The sequence below is a fragment of the Salvelinus alpinus genome, chromosome 25, assembly GCF_045679555.1.
Source record: "Salvelinus alpinus chromosome 25, SLU_Salpinus.1, whole genome shotgun sequence".
Lineage (NCBI taxonomy): Eukaryota > Metazoa > Chordata > Actinopteri > Salmoniformes > Salmonidae > Salvelinus > Salvelinus alpinus.
In genome coordinates this window covers 45,015,043-45,034,218 of record NC_092110.1, presented here as the reverse complement: position 1 = coordinate 45,034,218, position 19,176 = coordinate 45,015,043, and the positions used below count along the sequence as shown (strand labels likewise).

Genomic DNA, 19,176 nt, shown 5'->3' with positions numbered 1-19,176 from the left:
AAATGTTCCAGACTTTTCTCCAGCAGATCATGGACCACAAACTGAACTAACTCTTTATTCCGGTATTAAAGCCACAGGTACATATTGATGACTGTAGAGGTCAGCAGTGATGGGAGTTAAAGTCCACAGTAAGGTTTCAGCTTTAATAACACTGAACAGGTGGTATCACATCTCTGTACTAGCATTACTCAAATGAAAACAATATGCAGTACTTGTCTATAGTAAGTCAAGACCTATCCAGAGTCTTACGATATTACTTCAGATAAAAACAGGTTCAATCTGGTACTAACAATATTCCAGTATTATAATTTTGGTCTTTCATATACACACACATATATATATACACATATAAAACACTACTAGGGAGAGAGGAGACTAATGCTGTGTCTGAGGTGCCATGTTGTCTCTGCCGTCTTTGTGCTTTTCTACCACAGTGCAGACGAGTTACAACAGGTGGAAGGACCCGATTGGCTGGCTGAGTGTAAAATGACCTGATTGGTTGAATGAGCTGTAGAGAAAATCCCTGATGAGAGAGGCATACATACAGTGCTGTCAGTCATATTGAAAACATTATTATGAAGTTGGGTCCTGTTCTGCTGCAGGTCAGCGTCTCCCAGTCTCTAGACCTGAACCTTCAGGCCTCTTGGAGCGTTTAGAGGCCCGGGGGCAGTCAGGCCTCAGTCCGCTCCAGGTCAGGGGTCATCGTGCTCCTGGCAGCAGAGTTGTCCGGTGTGGGGCCAGGGCCGCAGCGCCCCCTCCTGGTGGTTCTTGCAGAATGAGTTGGGGCACAGCTGGCAGAACACCTCAGATGGCTTCCCACACACGTCACAGTGGTGCCACGGGCAATCCCAGCGCCCTGAAATATAACAACATACACTGAACAAAAATGCAACGTTGTTTCATGAGCTGAAATATATAAAACAATCCCTGAAATGTTATATTCAAATTGGCTGGGTGTGTCTAGGCCCACCAATGGCTGCGCCCCTGCACAGTCATGTGAAATCTATAGATTAGAGCCCAATTTATTTATTTAAATTGACTGATTTGCTTCTATGAACTGTAACTCTTTGAAATTGTTGGGTTTATATTTTTGATCAGCATACACACTACCGTTCAAAAGTTTGGGGTCACTTAAACAAATATTTTTCTTTCAAAAACAAGGACATTTCTATTAAAATAATATTGATCAGAAATACAGCAGACGTAAATGACTATTGTAGCTGGAAACTGCAGATTTTTTTATGGAATATTTACAGAGGCGTACAGAGGTCCATTATCAGCAACCATCACTCCTGTGTTCCAATGGCACGTTGTGTTAGCCTTTTAAAATGATAAACTTGGATTAGCTAATTGATCATTAGAAAACCCTTTTGCAATTATGTTAGCACAGCTGAAAACTGTTGTTCTGATTAAAGAAGCAATGAAACTGGCCTTTAGAATAGTTGAGTATCTGGAGTATCAGCATTTCTGGGTTTGATTACAGGCTCAAAATGGCCAGAAACTCGGTCTATTCTGAGAAATGGCTTTTCCATGCGAGAAATTGCCAAACTGGCTCTAACCAGAATAGAAAGAGTGGGAGGTCCCGGTGCACAACTGAGCAGGACAAGTACACTACTGTCTAATTTGAGAAACAGACACCTCAAGTCCTCAACTGGCAGCTTCGCAAAACACTCGGCCTTCTAGGCAGAGTTGCAAAGAAAAAGCCATATCTCAGACTGGCCAATAAAAGATTAAGATGGGCAAAAGTACAGGGACTCTGCCTAGAAGGCCAGCATCCAGGAGTCGCCTCTTCACTGTTGACATATTACTGGTGTTTTGCGGGTACTATTTAATGAAGCTGCCAGTTGAGGACTTGTGAGGCGTCTGTTTCTCAAATTAGACACTAATGTACTTGTCCTCTTGCTCAGTTGTGCACCGGGGCCTCCCACTCTTTCTATTCTGGTTAGAGCCAGTTTGCGCTGTTCTGTGAAGGGAGTAGTCCACAGCGTTGTACGAGATCTTCAGTTTCTTGGCAATTTCTCTCATGGAATAGCCATCATTTCTCAGAACAAGAATAGACTGACGAGTTTCAGAAGAAAGTTCTTTGTTTCTGGCCATTTCGAGCCTGTAATCAAACCCACAAATGCTGATGCTCCAGATACTCAACTAGTCTAAAGAAGGCCAGTTTTATTCCTTCTTTAACCAGAACAGTTTTCAGCTGTGCTAACATAATTGCAAAACGGTTTTCTAATGATCAATTAGCCTTTTAACATTATAAACTTGGATTAGCTAACACAATGTGCCATTGGAACACAGGAGTGATGGTTGCTGATAATGGGCCTCTGTACGCCTATGTAGATATTCCATAAAAAATCTGCCGTTTCCAGCTACAATAGCCATTTACAACATTAACAATGTCTACACTGTACTTCTGATCAATTTGTTATTTTAATGGACAATTTTTTTGCTTTTCTTTCAGAAACAAGGACATTTCTAAGTGACCAGTATTGCAATCGGAAAGTATTCAGACCTTGACAGTTACGTTACAGCCTTATTCTAAAATGGATTCAAAAACAGTTCCTCAATCTACACACAATACCCCATAATGACAAAGCAAAAACAAGTAGACATTTTTGCAAATATATTAAAAATAAACTGAAATATCTATTTACAAGTATTCAGACCCTTTACTCAGTACTTTGTTGAAGCACCTTTAGCAGCGATTACAACCTTGAGTCTTCTTGGGTATGATGCTACAAGCTTGGCACACCTGTATTTGGGGAGTTTCTCCCCGATCCTCTCAAGCTCTGTCAGGTTGGATGGGGAGTGTCGCTGCACAGCTAATTTCAAGTCTCTCCAGAGATGTTCGATCGGGTTCAAGTCCGGGCTCTGGCTGGGCCACTCAAGTTTATTCAGAGACTTGTCCCGAAGCCACTCTTGCGTTGTTTTGGCTGTTTGCTTAGGGTTGTTGTGAAGGTGAACCTTCTCTCTGAAGCAGGCTTTCATCAAGGATCTCTGTACTTTGCTCCATTCTTCTTTCCCTCGATCCTAACTAGTCTCCCAGTCCCTGCCGCTGAAAAACATCCCTGCAGCATGATGCTGCCACCACCATGCTTCACCGTAGGGATGGTGCCAGGTTTCCTCCAGACATGACGCTTGGCATTCAGGCCAAAGAGTTATCAGACCAGAGAATCTTGTTTCTGATGGTCAGAGTCCTTTTGGTAAATTCCAAGCGGGCTGTGTCTTTTACTGTACCATAAAGGCTTGATTGTCGGAGTGCTGCAGAGATGGGAGAACCTCCCAAAAGGACAGCCATCTTTAAAGAGGAACTCTGGAGCTCTGAGTGACCATCAGGTTCTTGGTCACCTCCCTGACCAAGGCCTTGGTGATTCCAAACTTCCATTTAAGAATGATGGAGGCCACTGTCTTCTTGGGGACCTTCAATGATGCAGAAATGTTTTGGTTGAGAGAATGCCAAGAGTGGCTACTTTGAAGAACTTCAAATATAAAATAGATTTTGGTTACTACATGATTCCATAGTTTTGATGTCAACACTTATTCTACAATGTAGAAAATAGTAAAAGTACAGAAAAAATCCTGGAATAAGTAGGTGTCCAAACTTTTGATTGGTACTGTACACAGTCCCAGCGCCCTGAAATATAATATACACATAACATTAGAATATCCATCTATCCAGAGGTAGAAGTTTGTGTCTACCGAAGGGTCTCTTGGTGCGGTCCAGGCAGGAGAGGTGGAAGGGTCAGGGGTTAGGGTCTTACCGAAGGGTCTCTTGGTGCGGTCCAGGCAGGAGAGGTGGAAGGCCTTGGTGCAGCTCTTCCTGTCACACAGAACCAGCTGCCCTCCGTCTCCACAGCGGAAACACTCGTCCTCAGACTCCTTCCCCTCGTTCCGCGTCCGACGCTTCTTCACTTTCTTCTTGGCTTTCTTCCCCTTGGGCTCCGCGGCCTGGAAACCAGAGGTCTGACAGGAAACAACAGTCAGTCAGAGGCCTGGACAGGAAACAACAGTCAGATAGAGGCCTGGACAGGAAACAGTCAGACAGGGGCCTGGAAACCAGAGGCCTGGACAGGAAACCACAGTCAGATAGGGGCCTGGAAACCAGAGGCCTGGACAGGAAACAACAGTCAGATAGGGGCCTGGAAACCAGAGGTCTGGACAGGAAACAACAGTCAGATAGGGGCCTGGAAACCAGAGGTCTGGACAGGAAACAACAGTCAGATAGGGGCCTGGAAACCAGAGGTCTGGACAGGAAACAACAGTCAGATATGGGCCTGGAAACCAGAGGCCTGGACAGGAAACAACAGTCAGTCAGATAGGGGCCTGGAAACCAGAGGCCTGGACAAGAAACACAGTCAGATAGGGGCCTGGAAACCAGAGACCTGGACAGGAAACAACAGTCAGTCAGAGGCCTGGACAGGAAACAACAGTCAGTCAGAGGCCTGGACAGTCAGCGGTCTGGACAGGAAACAGTCAGCGGTCTGGACAGGAAACAGTCAGCGGTCCGGACAGGAAACAGGTCGGGCAGACCCCATTTTTGGGCTGTTAGATGGACCTCAAGAGTTCCATCTGTTCTTCGGGGTCATCTTTCACGCTCTTAAAGGTGTTATAAAGTATGGATGTTCAAAATCTACTTGTCTTTTCTGTATGTACCAAGAGAAGCCAACTCACCTTGGGCCGGTCTCCAAGGAAACCACTACAGTTGGGAGCCCCACAGCGACACACAGTCTTCTCGTTACCAAGGCAATCCAGGTTGTAGTTAAAGGTGAGCTCTGTCCCTGTAAACCACAACACAATATTACTACAACTGACCCTGAGCATTATGTCAAACCACCAAGACAACAGCCGTCTCTGGCCTACCCTCTTTTAACCACATTGAGAACAAAGTATTTTACAATCATGACCTGACCAAGGAGATGGTTGATTCTCACCAGCAGGGATGTCACAGACAGCGAAGAGCCCAACCCTGGTATCTCCGTTCACCGTCCATTTCTGCGTCTCACAGTTGGGCTGGCAGCTGTGGTTCATGAAGCGGGAGTAGTTCCCTTTGGGGCCGGCGTCTATGATCCGATCCTGGAAACACAGGTCAGGCTGGTGAAGAGGTATGCAGTAACAGATGAAGATTGATACAGCTGTAGATGTGTAGTATTGAAGTAGAGTTACACATGTGTAGTATTAAAGTAGAGCTACAGCGACAGATGTGTAGTATTGAAGTAGAGCTACAGATGTGTAGTATTAAAGTAGAGCTACAGCGACAGATGTGTAGTATTGAAGTAGAGCTACAGATGTGTAGTATTGAAGTAGAGCTACAGATGTGTAGTATTAAAGTAGAGCTACAGATGTGTAGTATTAAAGTAGAGCTACAGATGTGTAGTATTGAAGTAGAGCTACAGCTATAGATGTGTAGTATTAAAGTAGAGCTACACATGTGCAGTATTAAAGTAGAGCTACAGATGTGTAGTATTAAAGTAGAGCTACAGATGTGTAGTATTAAAGTAGAGCTACATCTACAGATGTGTAGTATTGAAGTAGAGCTACAGATGTGTAGTATTGAAGTAGAGCTACAGATGTGTAGTATTAAAGTAGAGCTACAGATGTGTAGTATTAAAGTAGAGCTACAGATGTGTAGTATTAAAGTAGAGCTACAGCTACAGATGTGTAGTATTGAAGTAGAGCTACAGATGTGTAGTATTAAAGTAGAGCTACAGATGTGTAGTATTAAAGTAGAGCTACAGATGTGTAGTATTAAAGTAGAGCTACAGATGTGTAGTATTGAAGTAGAGCTACAGCTATAGATGTGTAGTATTAAAGTAGAGCTACACATGTGCAGTATTAAAGTAGAGCTACAGATGTGTAGTATTAAAGTAGAGCTACATCTACAGATGTGTAGTATTGAAGTAGAGCTACAGATGTGTAGTATTGAAGTAGAGCTACAGATGTGTAGTATTAAAGTAGAGCTACAGATGTGTAGTATTAAAGTAGAGCTACAGATGTGTAGTATTAAAGTAGAGCTACAGCTACAGATGTGTAGTATTGAAGTAGAGCTACAGATGTGTAGTATTGAAGTAGAGCTACAGATGTGTAGTATTAAAGTAGAGCTACAGATGTGTAGTATTGAAGTAGAGCTACAGATGTGTAGTATTAAAGTAGAGCTACAGATGTGTAGTATTGAAGCAGAGCTACAGATGTGTAGTATTAAAGTAGAGCTACAGCTACAGATGTGTAGTATTGAAGTAGAGCTACAGATGTGTAGTATTGAAGCAGAGCTAACAGTTATAGATGTGTAGTATTAAAGTAGAGCTACAGCTATAGATGTGTAGTATTGAAGCAGAGCTACAGATGTGTAGTATTGAAGCAGAGCTACAGCTATAGATGTGTAGTATTAAAGTAGAGCTACAGATATAGCTATAGAGTATGTAGTATTGTTTTCTGTAATGTCACAGAGGTCTTGAGCGTAACATCCCCAAAGCAATACTGTTCCTCTGGCTCTGGCAGACAAGGACACAGCCACAGACAGGCAGGTCCTCCAATGCTGGAGCAGACAGCTCTTCTCTATCCTGGCACCCCAATGGTGGAACGCTTCCCCCCTGATGCTAGGACAGCAGAGTCCCTGTCCATCTTCCCAAAACATCTGAAACCCTCCCTCTTCAATAAGTATTTTAAATAATACCACATCCCCCCTTACTAGCTCTGATACGCTGATAGTAAGTATATTTTTCCTTAATAAAGTAGCTGTCTATGATATGTGGCTGTCCCACCTGGATATTTTAAGAAGAATGCAGTAAATCGCTCTGGATTTGAGCATCCGCTAAATGACAAAAAATGTAATTTACTACCCGAGAGGGGGGATAGCGTACTACCCGAGAGGGGGGATAGCGTATTACCCGAGAGGGGGGATAGCGTACTACCCACCAGGGGGGATAGCGTACTACACCAGGGAGGATAGCGTACTACACCAGGGAGGATAGCGTATTACACCAGGGAGGATAGCGTACTACACCAGGGAGGATAGCGTACTACACCAGGGAGGATAGCGTACTACACCAGGGAGGATAGCGTATTACACCAGGGAGGATAGCGTATTACACAAGGGAGGATAGCGTACTACACCAGGGAGGATAGCGTATTACACCAGGGAGGATAGCGTACTACACCAGGGAGGATAGCGTACTACACCAGGGAGGATAGCGTACTACACCAGGGAGGATAGCGTACTACACCAGGGAGGATAGCGTATTACACCAGGGAGGATAGCGTACTACACCAGGGAGGATAGCGTATTACACCAGGGAGGATAGCGTACTACACCAGGGAGGATAGCGTACTACACCAGGGAGGATAGCGTACTACACCAGGGAGGATAGCGTACTACACCAGGGAGGATAGCGTACTACACCAGGGAGGATAGCGTACTACACCAGGGAGGATAGCGTACTACACCAGGGAGGATAGCGTACTACACCAGGGAGGATAGCGTACTACACCAGGGAGGATAGCGTACTACACCAGGGAGGATAGCGTACTACACCAGGGAGGATAGCGTACTACACCAGGGAGGATAGCGTATTACACCAGGGAGGATAGCGTATTACACCAGGGAGGATAGCGTATTACACCAGGGAGGATAGCGTATTACACCAGGGAGGATAGCGTACTACACCAGGGAGGATAGCGTATTACACCAGGGAGGATAGCGTATTACACCAGGGAGGATAGCGTATTACACCAGGGAGGATAGCGTATTACACCAGGGAGGATAGCGTATTACACCAGGGAGGATAGCGTACTACACCAGGGAGGATAGCGTATTACACCAGGGAGGATAGCGTATTACACCAGGGAGGATAGCGTATTACACCAGGGAGGATAGCGTATTACACCAGGGAGGATAGCGTATTACACCAGGGAGGATAGCGTATTACACCAGGGAGGATAGCGTATTACACCAGGGAGGATAGCGTATTACACCAGGGAGGATAGCGTATTACACCAGGGAGGATAGCGTATTACACCAGGGAGGATAGCGTATTACACCAGGGAGGATAGCGTATTACACCAGGGAGGATAGCGTATTACACCAGGGAGGATAGCGTATTACACCAGGGAGGATAGCGTATTACACCAGGGAGGATAGCGTACTACACCAGGGAGGATAGCGTATTACACCAGGGAGGATAGCGTATTACACCAGGGAGGATAGCGTATTACACCAGGGAGGATAGCGTATTACACCAGGGAGGATAGCGTACTACACCAGGGAGGATAGCGTATTACACCAGGGAGGATAGCGTATTACACCAGGGAGGATAGCGTATTACACCAGGGAGGATAGCGTATTACACCAGGGAGGATAGCGTACTACACCAGGGAGGATAGCGTACTACACCAGGGAGGATAGCGTACTACACCAGGAAGGATAGCGTACTACACCAGGAAGGATAGCGTATTACACCAGGGAGGATAGCGTATTACACCAGGAAGGATAGCGTATTACACCAGGGAGGATAGCGTCTTACACCAGGGAGGATAGTGTATTACACCAGGAAGGATAGCGTATTACACCAGGGAGGATAGCGTACTACACCAGGGAGGATAGCGTACTACACCAGGGAGGATAGTGTATTACACCAGGGAGGATACTGTATTACACCAGGAAGGATAGCGTATTACACCAGGGAGGATAGCGTCTTACACCAGGGAGGATAGTGTATTACACCAGGAAGGATAGCGTATTACACCAGGGAGGATAGCGTACTACACCAGGGAGGATAGCGTACTACACCAGGGAGGATAGTGTATTACACCAGGGAGGATAGTGTACTACACCAGGGAGGGTACCTTGTCGATGGTGAGCATGTAGAAGTGAGTGATGTCATTCTCCTGGTAGTACTTGATCCTGGAGCGACATTCCTCTTCATCGATCAGCTCTCCGATGTACTCATTCACAAACTCACCCTGCGGAGAGGCATTCACCAATCAGATCACAGATATACCTTCACCAAATCAGATTACTGATCGCCATCTAGTGCTTTGAAGGGCTGGTCATGGATCACATCAACACCATTAACCCAGAAACCCTAGACCCACTCCAATTCGCATACCGCCCCAACAGATCCACAGATGATGCAATCTCCATTCCACTCCACACTGCCCTTTCCCACCTGGACAAAAGGAACACCTACGTGAGAATGCTGTTCATTAACTACAGCTCAGCGTTCAACACCATAGTGCCCTCAAAGCTCATCACTAAGCTAAGGAACCTGGGACTAAACAACTCCCTCTGCAACTGGATCCTGGACTTCCTGACGGGCCGCCCCCAGGTGGTAAGGGTAGGTAACACATCCGCCACGCTGACCCTTAACATGGGGACCCCTCAGTGGTGCGTGCTCAGTCCCCTCCTTTACTCCCTGTTCACCCACGACTGCATGGCCAAACAACGACTCCAACACCATCATTAAGTTTGCTGACGACAACAGTGGTAGGCCTGATCACCGACAACAATGACAGCCTATAGGGAGGAGGTCAGAGACCTGGCAGTGTGGTGCCAGGACAACAACCTCTCCCTCAACGTGACAAAGGGAGCTGATCGTGGACTACAGGAAAAGGAGAGCCCAGCCCATCCCCATCGACAGGGCTGTAATGGAGCGGGTTGAGAGTTTCAAGTTCCTTGTTGCCCACCAACAAACTATCATGGTCCAAAGACACCAAGACAACACCTTTTCCCCTTCAGGAGACTGAAAATATTTGGAATGGATCCCCAGATCCTTAAAAAGTTCTAAAGCCGCACCTGAGGGCATCCTGACTGGTTGCATCACCGCCTGGTACGGCAACTGCTCGGCATCAGACCGTAAGGCGCTACAGAGGGTAGTGCGTACAGCCCAGTACATCACCGGGGCCAAGCGTCCTGACATCCAGGACCTCTACACCAGGCGGTGTCAGAGGAAGGCCAAAGAATTTCCTCGGTACCAGTAACCCCTGTATATAGCCATTGTTATTTTATTACTTTAGTTTTTAGTAAATATTTTCTTAACTATTTCTTGTACATGGTTGGCTTGTCAGTAAGCATTTCACAGTAAGGTCTACACCGGTTGGTTAAGGGCTTGTCAGTAAGCATTTCACAGTAAGGTCTACACCGGTTGGTTAAGGGCTTGTGGGTAAGCATTTCACAGTAAGGTCTACACCGGTTGGTTAAGGGCTTGTCAGTAAGCATTTCACAGTAAGGTCTACACCCGTTGGTTAAGGGCTTGTGGGTAAGCATTTCACAGTAAGGTCTACACCGGTTGGTTAAGGGCTTGTCAGTAAGCATTTCACAGTAAGGTCTACACCGGTTGGTTAAGGGCTTGTGGGTAAGCATTTCACAGTAAGGTCTACACCGGTTGGTTAAGGGCTTGTGGGTAAGCATTTCACAGTAAGGTCTACACCGGTTGGTTAAGGGCTCGTCAGTAAGCATTTCACAGTAAGGTCTACACCGGTTGGTTAAGGGCTTGTCAGTAAGCATTTCACAGTAAGGTCTACACCGGTTGGTTAAGGGCTTGTGGGTAAGCAATCAATTTCAATCAATTTTATTTTATATAGCCCTTCGTACATCAGCTAATATCTCGAAGTGCTGTACAGACACCCAGCCTAAAACCCCAAACAGCTAGTAATGCAGGTGTAGAAGCACGTAATGCAGGTAAGCATTTCACAGTAAGGTCTACACCGGTTGGTTAAGGGCTCGTCAGTAAGCATTTCACAGTAAGGTCTACACCGGTTGGTACATCAGCTAATATCTCGAAGTGCTGTACAGACACCCAGCCTAAAACCCCAAACAGCTAGTAATGCAGGTGTAGAAGCACGTAATGCAGGTAAGCATTTCACAGTAAGGTCTACACCGGTTGGTTAAGGGCTCGTCAGTAAGCATTTCACAGTAAGGTCTACACCGGTTGGTTAAGGGCTCGTCAGTAAGCATTTCACAGTAAGGTCTCCACCGGTTGGTTAAGGGCTTGTCAGTAAGCATTTCACAGTAAGGTCTACACCGGTTGGTTAAGGGCTCGTCAGTAAGCATTTCACAGTAAGGTCTACACCGGTTGGTTAAGGGCTTGTCAGTAAGCATTTCACAGTAAGGTCTACACCCGTTGGTTAAGGGCTTGTGGGTAAGCATTTCACAGTAAGGTCTACACCGGTTGGTTAAGGGCTTGTGGGTAAGCATTTCACAGTAAGGTCTACACCCGTTGGTTAAGGGCTTGTGGGTAAGCATTTCACAGTAAGGTCTACACCGGTTGGTTAAGGGCTTGTGGGTAAGCATTTCACAGTAAGGTCTACACCCGTTGGTTAAGGGCTTGTGGGTAAGCATTTCACAGTAAGGTCTACACCCGTTGGTTAAGGGCTTGTGGGTAAGCATTTCACAGTAAGGTCTACACCGGTTGTATTCGGCGCATGTGACAGATTTGATTTGGTCATCTTTTATAAACTCCACTGAGCCTCTCCTCATCTTTTGTATAATAATATAAATATCTATAATATATTTAAGAAAAGTGTTATGACATGTTTATCATGGCTGTGACATGGTCATAGCCACGAGACAAAACGATATTAAGGTATAGTGTTACGTTACAGCCTTATTATAAAATGGATTAAATTAAAAATACATCAATTGTCACACAATACCCAATAATGACAAAGCGAAAAGGTTTATATTTTTGCAGACGGAAATACGTTATTTACGTAAGTATTCAGACATTTTGCTATGAGATTCGAAATTGAGCTCAGGTGCATCCTGTTTCCATTGATCATCCTTGAGATATTTCTACAACTTGATTGGAGTCCATCTGTGAGAAATTAAATTGATTGGACATGATTTGGAAAGGCACACACCTGTCTATATAAGGTCCCACAGTTGACAGTGCATGTCAGAGCAAAAACTAAGCCATGAGGTCAAAGGAATTGTCCGTAGAGCTCTGAGACAGGATTGTGTCGAGGCACAGATCTGGGAAGGGTACCAAAACATTTCTGCATCATTGAAGGTCCCCAAGAACACAGTGGCCTCCATAATTTTTACATGGAAGAAGTTTGGAACCACCAAGACTCTTCCTAGAACTGGTTGCCTGCCCAAACTGAGCAATCGGGGGAGAAGGGCCTTGGTCAGGGAGGTGGCAAAGAACCCGATGGCCACTGACAGAGCTCCTCTGTGGAGATGGGAGAACCTTCCAGAAGTACAACCATCTCTGCAGCACTTCACCAATCAGGCCTTTATGATAGAGTGGGCCAGACGGAAGCAACTCCTCAGTAAAAGGCACGACAGCCCGCTTGGAGTTTGCCAAATAGCACCTAAACGACTCACAAGATTCTCTGGTCTGATGAAACCAAGAGTTTACTCTTTGGCCTGAATGCCAAGCGTCACCTCTGGAGGAAACCTGGCACCATCCCTATGGTGAAGAATGGTGGTGGCAGCATCATGCTGTGGGGATGTTTTTCAGTGGCAGGGACTAGGAGACTAGTCAGGATCGAGGGAAAGATGAACCAAGCAAAGTACAGAAATCTTTGATGAAAACCTGCTCCAGAGCGCTCAGGACCTCAGACTGGGGTGAAGGTTCACCTTCCAACAGGACAATGACCCTAAGCACACAGCCAAGACAACGTAGGAGGTGGCTTCAGGACAAATCTCTGAATGTCCTTGAGTGGACCAGCTAGAGCCCCAATCGAACATCTCTGGAGAGACCTGAGAATAGCTGTGCAGCAACATTCCCCATCCAACCTGACAGATCTTGAGAGGATCTGCAGAGTAGAATGGGAGAAACTCCCCAAATACAGGTGTGCCAAGCTTGTAGCGTCATACCCAAGAAGACTTGAGGTTGTAATCGCTGCCAAAGGTGCTTCAACAAAGTACTGAGTAAAGGCTCTGAATACTTGATACATTTAATATTATTTATTTTTAATACATTTGAAAAATTCTAAAAATGCTGTTTTGCTTTGTCATGTGGTCTCGTGTGTAGATTGATGAGGAAAAAAACTATTTAATCAATTTTAGAATAAGGCTGTAAAGTAACATGTAGAAAGAGTCAAGGGGTCTGAATACTTTCCAAATGCACTGTATATATAATAAATATACCTTCTTAATATCCCGTAGTGCCACCAGGCCCCAGCCCTTGCCAGCAGTCTTGATGATCTTAGTCTCTGGGTAGTGTCTCTTGGTGAAGTCCTGGTTGCAGCATCGCTCTGCGTTGGGACAGACCTGAGGGTGGCACTCGTACATCAACATCCTGTTCAGGCATTCTGACTCAAACCCACACGGCTTCTCGTCCGTGGGCTTACAGTTACACTTGGGGATCTCCGACACGTCAGCTGTGTAGACCTGCACCCGGCCACACGGCTTGTTGATCTGCAGAACACACACACAGGGGAGAACAACTATTACATACATGTGATATATCAAAACTGGACTGGGTTAGACAGTTTCACGACAGAAGAGTACCGTTAAAGGGTTTTAGAGTTCAGACCTTGATGTATTTGTACGGAGGTGGTTTCCTGTTGTTCTCCTGCGCCTCCTTGGCCTCCCGTTCCATCTTGATCTCCTTGAAGCGAGTTTCTGCCTCCAACAGCGCTGGAGAGAGATTATATTGTTATATTCTGTCCACTTACAGTTACACTATAACATGTAGTTATATTATAACCAAAATTATATTAATATATAAACTCAGCAAAAAATGAAACGGCCCTTTTCAGGACACTGTCTTTCAAAGATAATTAGTAAAAATCCAAATAACTTCACAGCTCTTCATTGTAAAGGGTTTAAACACTGTTTCCCATGCTTGTTCAATGAACCATAAACAATTAATGAACATGCACCTGTGGAACGTTCGTTAAGACACTAACAGCTTACAGACGGTAGGAAATTAAGGTCACAGTTATGAAAACTTAGGACACTAAAGAGGCCTTTCTACTGACTCTGAAAAACACCAAAAGAAAGATGCCCAGGGTCCCTTATCTGCGTGAAAGAGCCTTAGGCATGCTGCAAGGAGGCATGAGGACGGCAAATGTGGCTAGGGCAATAAATTGCAACGTCCGTACTGTGAGACGCCTAAGACAGCGCTACAGGAAGACAGGACGGACAGCTGATCGTCCTCGCAGTGGCAGACCACGTGTAACAACACCTGCACAGGATCGGTACATCACACTTGCGGGACAGGTACAGGTTGGCAACAACTGCCCGATTTACACCAGGAACACACAATCCCTCCATCAGTGCTCAGACTGTCCGCAATAGGCTGAGAGGCTGGACTGAGGGCTTGTAGGCCTGTTGTAAGGCAGGTCCTCACCTGACATCACTGGCAACAACATTGCCTATGGGCACAAACCCACTGTCGCTGGACCAGACAGGACTGGCAAAAAGTGTTCTTTACTGACGAGTCGCCGTCTTGTCTCACAAGGGGTGATGGTCGAATTTGCGTTTATCATCGAAGGAATGAGCGTTACACCGAGGCCTGTACTCTGGAGCGGGATCAATTTGGAGATGGAGGGTCCGTCATGGTCTGGGGCGGTGTGTCACAGCATCATCGGACTGAGCTTGTTGTCATTGCAGGCAATCTCAACGCTGTGCGTTACAGGGAAGACATCCTCCTCCCTCGTGTGGTACTCTTCCTGCAGGCTCATCCTGACATGACCCTCCAGCATGACAATGCCACCACGCACAGAACGAGCAGTAAGGCTGATTTCCTGCAAGACAGGAATGTCAGTGTTCTGCCATGGCCAGCGAAGAGCCCGGATCTCAATCCCATTGAGCACGTCTGGGACCTAGTGGATCGGAGGGTGAGGGCTAGGGCCATCCCCCCCAGAAATGTCCGGGAACTTGCAGGTGCCTTGGTGGAAGAGTGGGTTAACATCTCACAGCAAGAACTGGCAAATCTAGTGCAGTCCATTAGGAGATGCACTGCAGTACTTAATGCAGCTGGTGGCCACACCAGATATTGACACTTACTTTTGGTCAAAATTAAAAGTTTTTCTTGCTTCATGGCAAGAAATGTGAGCTGATAGTGTCTAGCAGAGAGCCAAATAAAATACCCATCACATCTGGCCCCGTGCCCCCCCTGATCACATCTGGCCCCGCGCCCCCCCTGATCACATCCGGCCCCGCGCCCCCCCTGATCACATCCGGCCCCGCGCCCCCCCTGATCACATCCGGCCCCGCGCCCCCCCTGATCACATCTGGCCCCGTGCCCCCCCTGATCACATCTTGCCCCGTGCCCCCCCTGATCACATCTGGCCCCGTGCCCCCCCTGATCACATCTGGCCCCGTGCCCCCCCTGATCACATCCGGCCCCGCGCCCCCCCTGATCACATCTGGCTCCGTGCCCCCCCTGATCACATCTGGCCCCGTGCCCCCCCTGATCACATCTGGCCCCGTGCCCCCCCTGATCACATCTGGCCCCGTGCCCCCCCTGATCACATCTGGCCCCGTGCCCCCCCTGATCACATCTGGCCCCGCGCCCCCCCTGATCACATCTGGCCCCGCGCCCCCCCTGATCACATCTGGCTCCGTGCCCCCCCTGATCACATCTGGCCCCGTGCCCCCCCTGATCACATCTGGCCCCGTGCCCCCCCTGATCACATCTGGCCCCGCGCCCCCCCCTGATCACATCTGGCCCCGTGCCCCCCCTGATCACATCTGGCCCCGTGCCCCCCCTGATCACATCTGGCCCCGTGCCCCCCCGATCACATCTGGCCCCGCGCCCCCCCTGATCACATCTGGCTCCGTGCCCCCCCTGATCACATCTGGCCCCGTGCCCCCCCTGATCACATCTGGCCCCGTGCCCCCCCTGATCACATCTGGCCCCGCGCCCCCCCCTGATCACATCTGGCCCCGCGCCCCCCCTGATCACATCTGGCTCCGTGCCCCCCCTGATCACATCTGGCTCCGTGCCCCCCCTGATCACATCTGGCTCCGTGCCCCCCCTGATCACATCTGGCCCCGCGCCCCCTCTGATCACATCTGGCCCTGATCCCTCTCTGAATCGTCGCATTGAACACTTTAGCAGGATTCTCTCTTCACAACTGGCTACGTGATTGCAGTTTAATGGGTGTAACTTTAGTTGACAAATCATTTGGGTTCCTGGATCCTTTCACAGCATTATACGTTGAGAGAATGACTTATCAATGACCCAAGCCCAGCTCAGTTAATGTCTACCCTTGTGACACTGAGTTGTCATTATGGTTCAGAAAATGTACATTATACCAGGGGCGTTGAAAGACAAAGCTTCAAACTGTTACCAGTGCCTGCGTTCAGGTTATCAGTCAATCTACCAGGGTAGTTACAAACAGCACAGGAATAAAATCATCAACATCTAATCTTTACTAATGCTACAGAAATGTGCTTTAAACCAGTATCCAAATCCATCGGATGTAGTGATCACAATATAGTGGCAATATCTATGAAAACCAAAGTTCCAAAGGCCTAATATAGTGTATATGTTTTGTAGTGATTCCTATGTTGTTGACGTAAAGAATATTTGCTGGTCTGTGGTGTGTAATGAGGAGCAACCAGACACTATTCCAGTTACTGCACCCGTTTAAGAAAATTACTAAAAACGTTGAGGAATTAAAACATTTTATGGTTGAGAGATGATCCAAAAGGAATGGCCAATAAGTCTGGCTTCACAACCGATTGGCCAATGTATTGCGCATGCGTTCAGAGCATGCGCAGACCAGCTGGCCGGTGTGCTTACAGGCATATTAAACCTCTCCCTATCCCAATCTACTGTACCCACATGCTTCAAGATGGCCACCGTTGTTCCTGTACTCAAGAAGGCAAAGATAACTGAACTAAATGACTACCGCCCCGTAGCACTCACTTCTGTCATCATGAAGTGCTTTCAGAGACGAGTCAAGGATCATATCACCTCCATCCTGCCTGTCACCCAAGACCCACTTCCCATAGTACCCTCCAAACTCATCAAGCTTGAGACCCTGGGTCTCGACCCCGCCCTGTGCAACTGGGTCCTGGACTTCCTGACGGGCCGCCCCCAGATGGTGAATGTAGGAAACAACATCTCCACTCCGCTGATCCTCAACACTGGGGCCCCACAAGGGTGCGTTCTGAGCCCCCTCCTGTACTCCCTGTTCACCCACGACTGCGTGGCCATGCACACCTCCAACTCAATCATCAAGTTTGCAGATGACACAACAGTGGTAGGCTTGATTACCAAAAACGACAAGACAGCCTAGAGGGGGGTGAGGGCCCTCGGAGTGTGGTGTCAGGAAAACATATCCTCTCACTCAACGTCAGCAAGACAAAAGATGATCGTGGACTTCAGGAAACAACAGAGGGAGCACCCCCCTATCCACATCGACTGGACAGCAGTGGAGAAGGTGGAAAGGTAAGTTCCTCTGCGTACACATCACGGACAAACTGAAATGGTCCACTCACACAGACAGTGTGGTGAAGGCGCAACAGCACCTTTTCAACCTCAGGAGGCTGAAGAAAGTTGGCTTATCACCTAAAACTTTTGCAGATGTACAATTGATAGCATCCTGTCGGGCTGTAGCACCACCTGGTACAGCAAATGCACTTCCCACAACCGCAGAGCTGTCCAAAGGGTGGTGAGGTCTGCACAACGCATCACCAGGGGCAAACTACCTGCCCTCCAGGACACCTACAGCACCTGATGTCACAGGAAGGCCAACAAGATCATCAAGGACAACAAGCACCCGAGCCACTGCCTGTTCACCCCGCTATCATCCAGAAGGCGAGGTCAGTACAGGTGCATCAAAGCTGGGACCGAGAGATTGAAAAACAGCTTCTATCTCAAGGCCATCCGATGATTAAACAGACACCACTAGCACAGAGAGGCAGCTGCCTACCTACAGACTTGATATCATTGGCCACTTTAATAAATGGAACACTAGTCACTTTAATAATGTTTACATATCTCGCATTACTCATCTCATATGTATATAATGTATACTGTATCCTTCACTATCTGTTGCGTCTTAGCCGCTCTGTCACTGCTCATCCATATATTTTAAACATATATATTCTTATCCCATTCCATTACTAGATTGTGTGTATTAGGTTTTGTTGTGGAATTGTTAGATACTGCTGCACTGTCAGATCTAGAAGCATAAGCATTTCACTACACTCGCAATAACATCTGCTAACCATGTGACCAATAACATCTGCTAACCATGTGACCAATAACATCTGCTAACCATGTGACCAATAACATCTGCTAACCATGTGACCAATAACATCTGCTAACCATGTGACCAATAACATCTGCTAACCATGGGACCAATAACATCTGCTAACCATGTGACCAATAACATCTGCTAACCATGTGACCAATAACATCTGCTAACCATGGGACCAATAACATCTGCTAACCATGTGACCAATAACATCTGCTAACCATGTGACCAATAACATCTGTTAACCATGTGTATGTGGACAATAAAAATTGATTTGACTAATTGGCAGAGCGAAATTGATGATAAAAAGATTGTGGTGCTGTCTTGTTAGACTTTAGTGCAGCTTTTCACATTATCGATCATAGTCTGCTGCTAGAAAAATGTAGGTGTTATGGCTTTACACCCCCTGCTATATTATGGATAAATAGTTACCTGTCTAACAGAACAGAGGGTGTTCTTTAATGGAAGCCTCTCCAACATAATCCAGTTAGAATCAGGAGTTGCCCAGGGCAGCTGTCTAGGCCACCTACTTTTCCCAATCTTTACTAATGACATGCCACTGGCTTTGAGTAAAGCCAGTGTGTATGTATGCGGATGACTCAACATTATAGACGTCAGCTACTACAGCGACTGATTCTTTTTGATGGCCTACCCCGGCCAAAACCTGGACGACGCTGGGCCAATTGTGAGCAGCCGGCCGTGTTCGGGAGTCCCATATGGCTGCTCACAATTGACCCAGCGTCTTCCGGGTTTGGCCGGTGTGCGCCGTCATTGTAAATAAGAATTTGTTCTTAACTGACTTTCCTAGTTAAAGTTTCAATTTATTAAGCATTTATTTTTTTATAATAAATAATAACATGGACTTACCAAATAGGGCTATCTTCTGTTTACCACGCTTACCTTGTCACAACACAACTGATTGGCTCAAACGCATTAGGAAAGAAATTCCACAATGTAACTTTTAGCAAGGCACACCTGTTAATTGAAATGCATTACAGGGGACTACCTCATGAAGTTGGT

At 46.9% G+C, this 19,176-nt stretch overlaps 1 protein-coding gene across 6 annotated transcripts in view; it reads right to left on the bottom strand.

Moving 5' to 3' along the window:
* Window positions 1–39: 39 nt before the first annotated feature.
* LOC139554026 (histone-lysine N-methyltransferase NSD2-like) overlaps window positions 40–19,176 on the bottom strand; it is a 56,065-nt gene continuing 36,928 nt past the window's right edge. For 2 of the 6 annotated variants that reach the window (XM_071366912.1, XM_071366913.1), the window contains exons 15-21: window positions 13,473–13,576; window positions 13,085–13,354; window positions 8,836–8,952; window positions 4,929–5,070; window positions 4,669–4,775; window positions 3,697–3,960; window positions 40–856 (exon numbers count right to left, since the gene is read on the bottom strand). In XM_071366912.1, the coding sequence (XP_071223013.1) occupies window positions 671–856; window positions 3,697–3,960; window positions 4,669–4,775; window positions 4,929–5,070; window positions 8,836–8,952; window positions 13,085–13,354; window positions 13,473–13,576 (1,190 nt within the window). In that variant the 3' untranslated portion in view covers window positions 40–670. Of the gene's footprint in view, window positions 857–3,696; window positions 3,961–4,199; window positions 4,242–4,668; window positions 4,776–4,928; window positions 5,071–8,835; window positions 8,953–13,084; window positions 13,355–13,472; window positions 13,577–19,176 lie in introns of those variants that run through there. The other 4 variants (XM_071366914.1, XM_071366918.1, XM_071366915.1 and 1 more) reach the window with 3 other exon arrangements.